The sequence below is a fragment of the Embiotoca jacksoni genome, unplaced genomic scaffold (assembly GCF_022577435.1).
Source record: "Embiotoca jacksoni isolate LCO1_2020_lvr unplaced genomic scaffold, fEmbJac1.0.p SCAF_19, whole genome shotgun sequence".
In the NCBI taxonomy this organism is placed as follows: Eukaryota; Metazoa; Chordata; class Actinopteri; family Embiotocidae; genus Embiotoca; species Embiotoca jacksoni.
This window is the reverse complement of record NW_027185329.1, coordinates 377501-390000: the sequence shown is the minus strand read 5'-3', so window position 1 is coordinate 390000 and position 12500 is coordinate 377501. Positions and strand designations below refer to the sequence as shown.

At 46.4% G+C, this 12500-nt stretch overlaps 1 protein-coding gene across 2 annotated transcripts in view; it reads left to right on the top strand.

The window, feature by feature from the left end:
• Nucleotides 1-12500, top strand: part of pik3r3b (phosphoinositide-3-kinase, regulatory subunit 3b (gamma)) — a 173908-nt gene that overhangs the window by 49324 nt on the left and 112084 nt on the right. For both annotated transcript variants that reach the window (XM_069152910.1, XM_069152909.1), the window contains 2 exons: nucleotides 7204-7278; nucleotides 7498-7575. In XM_069152910.1, coding sequence (XP_069009011.1) covers nucleotides 7204-7278; nucleotides 7498-7575 — 153 coding nt within the window. The remainder of the gene's footprint in view (nucleotides 1-7203; nucleotides 7279-7497; nucleotides 7576-12500) is intronic.

The window sequence follows — 12500 nt, the reverse complement described above, 5'->3', positions numbered from 1 at the left end:
GCAGCGAAAACATTTCTTCTCATTATCTTTTTAATCTCGGTCGGTAAAACCACATCGTCTGAAGAAATAGTGAAAGGTAAACAGGATTTTACCCCCGAGCCCACGACAATGTAAGATAATAAAACACCAGTGAATCCCCACGCTGCAGAAGCTGTTTGTATACAAATGATTGCAGATTAAAAGCACAGAAAAAGTATTTCCTGTCGTGTGTTGATGTCTGCGGTTGTTATCATTAATGCTGCAGAATCAGGACATCCAAAGGAAAGAAGAAATAAAAACTGAGCAAAAGCAAACAATATGTTAAAATGCAACGTCAGACTGCAGGTGGTTGAAAAAGGAAGTGAGTCTGTGAGGAGAGAAAAACAGTCCGCAACAAAGAAACAAAGAGGAAGAGGAGCAGCAGGAGAAGCAGGAGGTGGACGAACCAGAGAGGAGGAAGGAGTCAGGTGGAGGAAGAGGAAAGGAATCAGGAGAGTAGGAGGAGGACGGGTTGTCATTTGAAGCCTTCACGTCGGTCGTCACGCTCCAGCAGCCTGCAGGTCGCCTCATCTGTCACTCGCTCCTCGATCGGTTTTTCTCGACCTACCTGTCCGTCCGTCTCGCATCCGGACCTGCAGCTCATCTGAACCAGAACCGGAGAAAAGGACGACAGCTGCCGGGAGAGAAAATCAGCAAATCACATGTTTGGTTTTGACTTTTCAGCCAAGAAGCAGATTTCCAGAAGTTTGTAGCAGGTTTTTTTTTTTCCTGTTTGTTAACGGTGGCTACAGATCAGGAAAAACAAAGAACGATGGCGGACCCACACACTGGATGTAAAAGTGGACGTTAAGCTTCCGGGTCTGAACAATAAGCTGCAATACCAGCGAGTGCCACTAGAGGTCGGCTCCAAAAAGCCTCCGGCTGCATAGACTCCCATTCAACTTCTCTCATCAAATCCAAAGTGAATAAAATGTGTCCATCAGTTATCTCGGTGTTGTTAGCTAAAGTCACTCCTTCTTATTAGTTTTCTGGAGGTCCATCTGAAAATAATCCCTCATTCATTAGAAAAGAAGATTCAAGAAGACCTGGTTTTGGGGGCGTGTCTGTTTGATTGACAGGCCTGTGGTGCAGTCAGGTTACAGCTATCGGTGGGCGGGACGTAGTATCGTCAGGTTTCCGATCAGATTGGTCAGATCCACCTGCTGGCTCCTCCCCCAGCTCGTCCAAATATGGTCACTTCCTGCTCCAAACCGCTCCGAACTATCAAAGATGGTGACGGACAGAATCTGAACTGGAGGATTCATAACGTCCACAAACCAACGAAGACATCACTGATGGTTGATGACATCACTGATGGTTGATGATGTCACTGATGGATGATGACATCACTGCTGGTTTGTGCTTAATGTGAACCTCATATTGTTCACCAGCATCTTATTACTTCACATTGATGATGTCGTCCAAAGTTTGTGCTTCAGATTTTTCCTTTCTTCAATTTGTTTTAAACAAATGAAACCCCTTTACGATTGGCTGAAATCCAGGGAGCTCCTCCCACTCTTCACTTGTGCACATTATTTTATTGGAAGTGGGAATTACATTCAGGTCCGAGACAAAATGTCCATAAAAAGTCATGAATGCATGAAGTCATCTCGTCTTTGTGATAAGGAGGTGAAGCAAGTCAAGCTCAGACCCAACGACCCAAAATCCATTTTCACGTAAATCATTATTTCTGCGTAGCGCTACGAGACAAAAACCAGTGGTTTTGAAGCTTCCTCCGCTGCAGCTGTCAGACAAAAAGCCACACAGTTCCTGACCAGTCTGGAGTCAGCTGCCCCCTGGTGTCCACTGCAGGTTACTGCATCTGTCTGACGGAGAGGAGAGAGGCAGAAAAGATCAGAGGCGTCGGCTCTCCACGGGGGGGACTCGGGATGAAAATCAAACTTACTCCGAACATCAAGTATTTATACTGAGTGTAAGTGTTTGACCTAAATGTGATTTATTATACATCAAGAGAGAGAAAATCCTAATATATGACTTGTGTGGAGCCGCCGTCGGCATCTCAAGTCTCCAACTCCGCTCCCTTATCTCCATCAGGTCTCTGTGTAGGAGTGTGTGTGTGTGTGTGTGTGTGTGTGTGTGTGTGTGTGTGTGTGTGTGTGTTATCATCACTTGAAATGAGAAAGAGTAGCGGTCTACTTCATAACACCAACTCCGCTGATCAATAAATCATTTTCAAACGTTGCTGATCAGAGACCACAGCTGTCAGCAGGGAGAACACGGATGAGGGGTGTGTGTGTGTGTGTGTGTGTGTGTGTGTGTGTGTGTGTGTGTGTGTGTGTGTGTGTGTGTGTTTTCATATGTTTCTTTGTGTTAATGCAGCAGTAACACTGAATGGACTAGAGGAATGTGTGTGGTGACTTATGGAGTCTATAGATGCAGTATAGTGCAGTGGAGCGTGTTTTACTGACAGAACACCTCAGTGCCCACAAACAAACAACACACACACACACACACACACACACACACACACACACACACACACACACACACACACACACACACTCTTCTGCAGGTCCCTCTCTTTGTCCTCTTGCTGTGCTGCGCTGGGTGTGTTTACTGGACGTTACGGTGTGTGTGTGTGTGTGTGTGTGTGTGTGTGTGTGTGTGTGTGTGTGTGTGTGTGTGTGTGTGTGTGTGTGTGTGTGTGTGTGTGTGTGTGTGTGTCTTCCTGTTTGACTGACACACACTTGTTTGCCTCCTGTGTGTGTGTGTGTTGATGTGTGAGTCTTTGTGTGCAGCTCCATAGGTTCTCTATAGGAGCTGGGAGGAGGCTGATCTGCTGCAGAGCTGCTCAGCTTCATTGTTCTTTATCTGACGTTCTTCTTCTTCTTTCTCTTCTTCTCATCTTCTCCTCTTCAACCCTCTTCTTGTCTTTTTTTTCTCCCTCTTCTCTCTTTTCTTTTTAATTTCTCTTTTCCACAGACTTCCTCTTTTGCCCTGTTCGCTTCTTTTTCACATCATCTCCCTTTTTGTTCTCTTTTCTTTTCTTTTCTTTTCTTTTCTTTTCTTTTCTTCTGCATTTTTCTGTCTTCTTCTTTATGACCTGATTTCTACATCCCTCTCCTGTGTCCTCTTTTTTGTATTCACTCTTTTTTCTCTCCTCTTCCTTTTCTCTATTGTCTTCTCCTCCTCTTCTTCTCCTCTTCTCTATTGTCTTCTCCTCCTCTCTATGGTCCTCTCCTCTTCTCTATTGCCCTCCTCTCTTCCTCTTCCTCTCCTCCTCTTTTTCTCCTCCTCTCCCTCTCCTCCTATTCTCCACCTCCTCTTCTTCATTGTCCTCTCCTCCTCTTCTTCTCCTTTTCTCTATTGTCCTCTCTGCTTCTCCTCCTCCTCTCCCTCGCCTCCTCTCTATTGTCCTCTCCTCGTCTCTGTCCTCGTCTCTCTCTCCTCCTCTGTTTCTCCTCTTTTCCCTCTCCTCCTCCTCCCTCTCCTCCTCTCCCTCTCCTCCTTCTCCTTCTCCTTCTCCTCCTCCCTCTCCACCTCCCTCTCCTGCTCCTCCCTGTCCTCCTCCTCCCTCCCCTCCTCCTCCCTCTCCTCCTCTCCCTCTCCTCCTTCTCCTTCTCCTTCTCCTTCTCCTCCTCCCTCTCCACCTCCCTCTCCTGCTCCTCCCTGTCCTCCTCCTTCCTCTCCTCCTCCTCCCTGTCCTCCTCCTCCCTCTCCTCCTCCTCCCTCTCCTCCTCTCCCTCTCCTCCTTCTCCTTCTCCTTCTCCTCCTCCCTCTCCACCTCCCTCTCCTGCTCCTCCCTGTCCTCCTCCTCCCTCTCCTCCTCCTCCCTGTCCTGCTCCTCCCTCTCTTCCTCCTCCCTCTCCTCCTCCTCCGTGTCCTCCTCCTCCCTCTCCTCCTCCTCCCTGTCCTCCTCCTCCCTCTCCACCTCCCTCTCCTGCTCCTCCCTCTCCTCCTCCTCCCTCTCCTCCTCCTCCCCTGTCCTGCTCCTCCCTCTCCTCCTCCTCCCTCTCCTCCTCCTCCCTCTCCTCCTCCTCCCTCTCCTCCTCCTCCCTGTCCTGCTCCTCCCTCTCCTGCTCCTCCCTGTCCTCCACCTCCCTCTCCTCCTCCTCCCTGTCCTCCTCCTCCCTCTCCTCCTCCTCCCTCTCCTCCTCCTCCCTGTCCTGCTCCTCCCTCTCCTCCTCCTCCCTCTCCTCCTCCTCCCTGTCCTCCTCCTCCCTCTCCTCCTCCTCCCTGTCCTCCTCCTCCCTCTCCACCTCCCTCTCCTGCTCCTCCCTCTCCTCCTCCTCCCTCTCCTCCTCCTCCCTGTCCTGCTCCTCCCTCTCCTCCTCCTCCCTCTCCTCCTCCTCCCTGTCCTCCTCCTCCCTCTCCTCCTCCTCCCTCTCCACCTCCCTCTCCTGCTCCTCCCTCTCCTCCTCCTCCCTCTCCTCCTCCTCCCTGTCCTGCTCCTCCCTCTCCTCCTCCTCCCTCTCCTCCTCCTCCCTGTCCTCCTCCTCCCTCTCCTCCTCCTCCCTCTCCTCCTCCTCCCTGTCCTGCTCCTCCCTCTCCTGCTCCTCCCTGTCCTCCACCTCCCTCTCCTCCTCCTCCCTGTCCTCCTCCTCCCTCTCCTCCTCCTCCCTCTCCTCCTCCTCCCTGTCCTCCTCCTCCCTCTCCTCCTCCTCCCTCTCCTGCTCCTCCCTCTCCTCCTCCTCCCTCTCCTCCTCCTCCCTGTCCTGCTCCTCCCTCTCCTCCTCCTCCCTCTCCTCCTCCTCCCTGTCCTCCTCCTCCCTCTCCTCCTCCTCCCTCTCCTCCTCCTCCCTGTCCTCCTCCTCCCTCTCCACCTCCCTCTCCTGCTCCTCCCTCTCCTCCTCCTCCCTCTCCTCCTCCTCCCTGTCCTGCTCCTCCCTCTCCTCCTCCTCCCTCTCCTCCTCCTCCCTGTCCTCCTCCTCCCTCTCCTCCTCCTCCCTCTCCTCCTCCTCCCTCTCCTCCTCTCCTCTGGGTGAGATATTGCCTCTGTGATGCGTTGTGACAGTGACGTTAATGGAAGCACTGTACATTTAACGACTTATATCTCCGGATGTTCCTCTGCCGCTTCTCGTTGCTCTCACACACACACACACACACACACACACACACACACAAACATACACACACACACACACACACACACACAAACATACACACACACACACACACACACACACACAAACATACACACACACACACACACACACACACAAACATACACACACACACACACACACACACACACACACACACCTGAAACAATACCCGCAACTTTGTATGCTCATATAAACACAATCAGTGCAGGAAACACAGGTCGCTACACCTGTAAACGCACCGCGTACGTGTACGATTCTCCGACCGTGGGTTTTTGTGCGAGTGTTTAACTCGTCGTGGCTGTCACTCGTCTGTCTGTGTGTGTGTGTGTGTGTGTGTGTGTGTGTGTGTGTGTGTGTGTGTGTGTGTGTGTGTGTGTGTGTGTGTGTTGTGATAGTACACAACTGTCAGTAGCACAACAAAAGAGCGAGCGAAGCAGGCGGTGAGGAAGAGGAACGCGAGCGGGGATGGAAACGATGAGCGGCGAGAAAAAAAAAAAAAGCTGATGATTAAAAGCATGAGAGAGGCAGAGGAGAGGAGGAGGAAGATGAAGAGAGAGGAAGAGGAAGCGTGTGCGTGCGAGGGAGGAAGGGAGGAAGGACACGGGAAGGGAGGAAGAAAGAAGCAGTGATGAACAAAGGAAGAACAGATTACTGGAAGTCTGTTCATTAAGATGTAAACACAGAGATCAAAACAGGAAGTAACAAGTTGCCGGATCATCGTTTTTTATCCAGTCGCCTGTTTGAAGTTGAAACCTTTTGAATTTCTCTCCGACGTTCTCATTAAAAATTTGAGGGTTTTGTCTTCTTAACAAAGCAGAAGTATGGTACAACTAATCGCTCTTCTAATATTGTTCTTTTAACTCCGATAACTTCCCGTTGCTTCACTGATCTGTCGTCAGTTAAACTTCCCGTGCAGAAGTTTCACGTTAAATTACATATTCTATTTTTAATAATATCCAGCATCTGATTCTGACTCCCGTATGCAGACGACACCATGTTCTCGTCTTATTCTGGATTTTAAGTGGGAAGTTTCACGATTGCTGTGAAACTTTGTGCACTTTGAATTTCCTCCTCCCGTGTTTTATAGAGACGTTGAGTTTTGATTGCGTCACCGTGGTTTTTTCTCACCTCTCAATACGTCATCCTGCATTAGCTGATCGGTTTCTATGGTAATCCATAATTTGGAAAAATTCCCCTTCTTTCTTCCGTCTAATTGATTCCCGATAGTGAACGTCGTGACCGCTGTAATCAAATCCTGCGTCGCTTAACTGCTTCACGGCCACATCAGCTGATTAGCTGCACACGCAGAGTATCGAAATCTTAACAGATATCTGATTATATCATTTTTCAGTAAAAGCTTCTGATTCGCTGCAGCAGCATTTTTATTTTGACTTTTGAAGATGAAACTTTATCATTTTCTTAACATGATTGTTGAATTTTTCAGATCAATTCCAACTATATTTTGGACTCACAAAAAAAAAAAAAAAAAAGGTTTCTTCAGGATGAATCATGTTTGAATCAGTTTTTCTGTATATGTAGAAAAGATCTGCATAAAACGTTTGGACATCATAAGTTCTCGGGACGAAGAACAAGTTGCAGATGAGCAGTTGTTTTCTGCATTTGTTTTGTCTCATTTGCATAAACAAGGCATCCAACTGTGTGTGTGTGTGTGTGTGTGTGTGTGTGTGTGTGTGTGTGTGTGTGTGTGTGTGTGTGTGTGTGTGTGGTTCATCAGGTCAGATGGATGGATAGCAGAAACACGCTCTCGGTCTAATAACTTCCTCCGAAATGTTGTTTTGTTTCAGTTACTCTGCAAAACTGTTAAAAGCAGCTTTTAACAGTTTATTTTTTTAAATCATGTTTTTATCATCAACGCAGCAGCAGTGAACAATGAGTAATAATCTGGACTCGCCCAGAACATTTTTAATTCTTTTTCACACCATTTTTTTATATTTTGTTTTGTGCAATAAACTGAGATATGGAGTAAAAAAAAAAAAAAAAAAAAAAAAAAAAAAAAAAAAAAAAAAAATATATATATATATATATATATATATATATATATATATAAAACACTTGATAATAAGCCTCTCTCTCTTTCTTTCTCTCTCGCCCCTCGCAGGTGTGGAGGCGGAGCTTCTGTCTGAGGCAGCACCTGTGGTCGTTTGGAGACTCATCGAAGCCATTGAGAAACACGGTGAGTTAAAAAATGTATAAATAGTCGTTTAATGTTATAAAGATACTAAAAAAGACACTTTCAACATTTGGCACACCTGACGCCAGCCGAAAGCCGTCACTTGTCATATATTCACCAAAGAGCACGTTTTATTAGATTTAAAGGTGTGTTTTGAAATCCTCCTGTTTCAGTCACTCAATGTAAATCACCGTGTTCGACTTCCTCCGTCTTCTTCTGCAGGTTTGAACAGTGAGTCTCCGTATCGAAGCCCTCCGGCCTCCGGTGGACCCGCCGAGCTGCGGCAGGCTCTGGACTCAGGTACAAAACCACTCCGACACACTCAAACCCAAACGTCATCAGACGAGAGGATTTAATGCATCTCCTCGGTTTTACGTCATCGTAAACTGAAGATATGTGAGAACGAGCGGCGTGACCGGCGCCTGACAACAACCTATCACCAGAATAATCACACTCCACAAACACTGATTCTTCTGTCCAGCAGCAGGGAAAAGAAACGCTTTTGTTAATCAGGAACAGCTGCAGCTTCCTCAGACGCTTTTAATTTGAAAATTCTTCTGTGGCTCCGCCCTCTTCCTGTAACGTAGCCATCTCGGCGACCGTTTACGAAACAGGCGGATGAACGTGATATTTTATCCTATAAACACGGAATAGAAGAGATAATGTAGTCGTGGATCAATGAGGGTACAGGATGTTTTAGTTTCCCACCATCATGAACCATAAGCTCTGTTTAAAGGCCTTTTTAAAGCAAATACTTTTACTGAACAAGTGAAAAATGTTGCAGTTTGATTTATTTTGTACTTTAAACTAAAACTAAAAAAGTGATCAATTTAAAAAAAAAAAACTTCACTCATTGAAAAGAATATAGAAGCAACAGGTGGCTGATCACTAACGAATCTATTTATCTATTTATATCTGAACCGACACACAAAAACGCCCGTTGAGACGTCGCCGCCTCGTTTCCGGGCCGCTGAAGCCGAAGTCGCTCAGTCGAGGAAAAAAATGAATAAAAAAAGTTGGCCGAGTTGGAGTTTGTTGAAGTTCAGGTTTGGCACCACCAGGGAGTGCTCTGGCTCTGCACTTTATTTTGGGATTGAGGGGAGGGGAACTCACTAAATCTCTAAATCTCTAAATCTAAACTCCAGAATGCAGAGAGGGAGGAAGAGAGGGAGGGAGGGAAGGAAGGAAGGAAGGAGGAAACACTTACTGCAGGATATTATGTGATGTTCCACCAGTTCTCACCAGTTTGGTATGAAATGTCATGTTTCATGGAGCGTCGTTCATGCTACATGGATCCAGTGTTCTACTGAGCTTTAAGGGTTTATTCATCTTCCTCGGTGTCACCCAGAAATAGATGATTGTGAGCGTTATGAGTTGAGACAGTTCATGTACGTGATGTCTGCGCTGTCCTATTATCGGTCGAGGCAGATGCTCCGCCCACTTCTGAGCCCGGTTCTGTTTACAGATGCTCCGCCCACTTCTGAGCCCGGTTCTGTTAACAGATGCTCCGCCCACCTCTGAGCCCGGTTCTGTTTACAGATGCTCCGCCCACTTCTGAGCCCGGTTCTGTTAACAGATGCTCCGCCCACCTCTGAGCCCGGTTCTGTTAACAGATGCTCCGCCCACCTCTGAGCCCGGTTCTGTTTACAGATGCTCCGCCCACCTCTGAGCCCGGTTCTGTCGGAGGTTTATCTTCCTGTTAAAATGGAGTTTTTCCTTCCCTCTGTTGGAGGTTTTTCTTCCTTAAAGGTGGAGTTGGAGTTGTTGTGTTCCTCTATATGATGTTGTAAAGTTCTGGAAGGACTTTAATATGTTAAGTGCCATTAAAATAACCTGTGTTGTGATTTGGTGCCATATACAGACAATTAAATTGACTGCAGCTGGACCTCACATCATAAATAATGACTGACAGGTTGAGTTAAAGCAGAGGGTTTAGTTGTGTATTCTACTATTGAGGGGAAGTTCTGTGGTTGCTTTACCTGAATATGTCCGTTTCTTTCTGGTTGATCTGAAGAAATCTGACCATTTATATGATATCATTGTTATTACGTGTTTTACTGTATACGATGCAGATTGATAGTGATGAAACACGTTATTTAATCACTGTGGGGATCCTGCTGGTCGGTGTTGTGGGTTTAAACCAAGCGTCAAACCAACAGTTCAGATTCTGTCTGTCACCATCTTTGCTGGTTCGGAGCGGTTTGGAGCAGGAAGTGACTATGGTCAACCCTAACCACTTTAGACGAGCTGGGGGAGGAGCCAGCGGTGGATCTGACCGATCTGATCGGAAACCTGACGATACTACGTCCCGCCCACCGATAGCTGTAACCTGACTGCACCACAGGCCTGTCAATCAAACAGACACGCCCCCCAAAAACAGGTCTTCTTGAATCTTCTTTTCTAATGAATGAGGGATTATTTTCAGATGGACCTCCAGAAAACTAATAAGAAGGAGTGACTTTAGCTAACAACACCGAGATAACTGATGGACACATTTTATTCACTTTGGATTTGATGAGAGAAGTTGAATGGGAGTCTATGGAGCCGGAGGCTTTTTGGAGCCGACCTCTAGTGGCACTCGCTGGTATTGCAGCTGAAGACACTTCTGCATCCGGGGTGTTTTTTTCTGATTCATCAAATGACCAGAAGTAGTTTCTGAACACTATCAGAGCCCTCAGTTCAAAAGAAAATAGGAAGTCAGTTTGTCATAACTTCACAGGATGTGAAGGGATGAAAGGAGGAAAATCCACAAATTTATCTCTCTTAAGTTTTGTTTTCATTCTTTTTCAAAGTCTTTCTTTTTTTTCCCAATAATATTCTAAACTAAAACAAAGCAAACCCATGTTTGTGTATGAAACGGGGGAATATCCCTTTAAATACTTCATTCAAGAGATTCCTTTGATTTAAAAAAAATAAAAAAAAATCTGAATCACAAGACCTAAAATGAAAACAGATGACTTGTTGTGAATATTTTTTTATCAGGGAAGGTCCAATTTTCTGCAATAAAAACCAACAACTCTGCAAATCTCATACGGTGTATTGAAGATAAAGAATAGATTTCAGGTCAGAAGACACACGCACGCACACACACACGCACACACACACACACACACACACACACCTGGCCTCTTTGGACGGCGGTGGGAGGTCAGCATGGGGGCAAAGATACGCACATATTCAAAGAAATATGACGGAAAGGAGCTGACGTTTGGGCACTCGGAGGAATTTAGCGTGAAGGCTTTGACGCCCACGTCTACGCTGAGACAGGAAGGAGGAGTCCTCCAAACCGTCACACCGGCCTTCACGTCCAATCAGCTATATTACATGTTTTGTTCTGTCTCGACAGAGTGAAACGCACCGACGTGAAGTCCGTCTTTGCTTCAGTGCTGCATGAATACATGAATGCATCAAACATCTCAACCTGTAGATCCTTTTTTTTTTTTTTCCATGCTTGCAGCCTGTTTATTAAATTAAGCACAAATATGATCATCCAGCGGTGCCATCAGGTTCAACATGTCTCCTGATAGCTTGGTCTACTTTCCCAAACTAATTTGACAATTTTCCTGCAAGATCCCGACTTCTAAGAAGCATCCTTTTACTTTGATTTCCGAGCGCAGTGATTGTGGTATCTTGTTGTCAGCTGGTTCGTGTTAAACCAGCATGGTTAAGATGAATGTGCTCTTGAGTTTCCATGTCTTTGCATCAGGTATTCTATCTTCACTCTATATTTAAAGATGAATGAGATGTTTTGTACCAAACATTCAGCTGTTTTTTTCAAGTTTACATTGTGAAAAAAAACAACAACAAAAAAAACAAGCCCTCTGGTTGCTGCAAAAACTTAAATATCTGTTGGATAAAAGGAATATTTTCTACTTGAATATCAGCGTCACCTTGCAGCAGCGTGCGTGGTGAGTCTCGTTGTTTTGCTCATCAGCTCCGGGTTTCTTTCTTCATGGACTTCACCGCTGCGAGCCGAGGACCTCGAGAGGCTCGCGTCCTGCCTCCAGAGGTCAGAGTTCAACCAGGAGATGATGTGCATGTCTGGACGCGTTAACGTCTCTCTAACTTAACGGGGGAAGTGCGTCCGAAAACACCGAGCAGACGGTTTAGTTCTGATGTGACGACCTCCGTCGCTGAGAGCGACGCGACGCACCGTCGGTCTGCAGGAGGAGAAACGCTGCAGCGCTCTGTGGTGTTGGTGCTGCAGGAGTTATGGAATAACGTTACGTAACAGGGGAGATGTACGGAAACTCTCCGGCTAATCCGCAGATGCAGATCCTGCCTAATTGAAATGAGTGTGTGTGTGTGAGTGAGTGAGTGAGTGAGTGTGTGAGTGTGTGTGTGTGAGTGTGTGAGTGTGTGTGTGTGAGTGTGTGAGTGTGAGTGTGTGTATGTGAGTGTGTGTATGTGCGCACACACACACAGTTGGTATGTTGCATATGTGCAGTATTTCCCTTTGTGACTGTGTGTGTGTGTGTGTGTGTGTGTGTGTGTGTGTGTGTGAGAGAGAGAGAGAGAGAGAGAGAGAGAGAGAGAGAGAGAGAGAGAGAGAGCCACACAGACTCAGAAAGCTTTCGAGAACATTACCTCATCAAGTTGACCCGCGATTGGTACACAGCTCCGAACGTTGCCATGGTGACAGCTAGCCTTTTTTAGCCGGTTGGTTCTGCCGTGCCCACACAGCGCTCTGTGTGTTGGCCCAGTGTGTGTGTGTGTGTGTGTGTGTGTGTGTGTGTGTGTGTGTGCGTTATTGCCTGAACTTCTATATTTGTGAAGAGTGACGACATTTGCAAAAGTGAGCAGAGTTTGGAGAGTGAGAGATATTTAATTTTGAAAGTGAAGACGATTTGAGGACATTTTAGACAAAGTGAGGACGTTTTTAAAGAGTGAAGACATGTCTGGACTGTGAGGATCAATGCATGTTTCAAAATAAAGACATTTTATTGAAGTGGGGACATTTATGTCAAGCGAGGAGACATTTGCACTGTGAGGACATTTTGTAAAATAAGAGTGAAGTGTGGACATTCAGTGAGGACAACATTTTTTCGACATCTTGGACATATTCTTTCAGGAAAACGAGGACATTTTTTGGAGTGCAGAAAATTTGTCAGGAATCCCGAGTTGTTGTTGTTTTGTTTCGTCCTCACTTGTTTGAGGTGTTCGGCATTAAGGAGAGAATCGAGTTTAGGACGAGTTACATCATCTCAAAGTGGTCCTCACAAGTA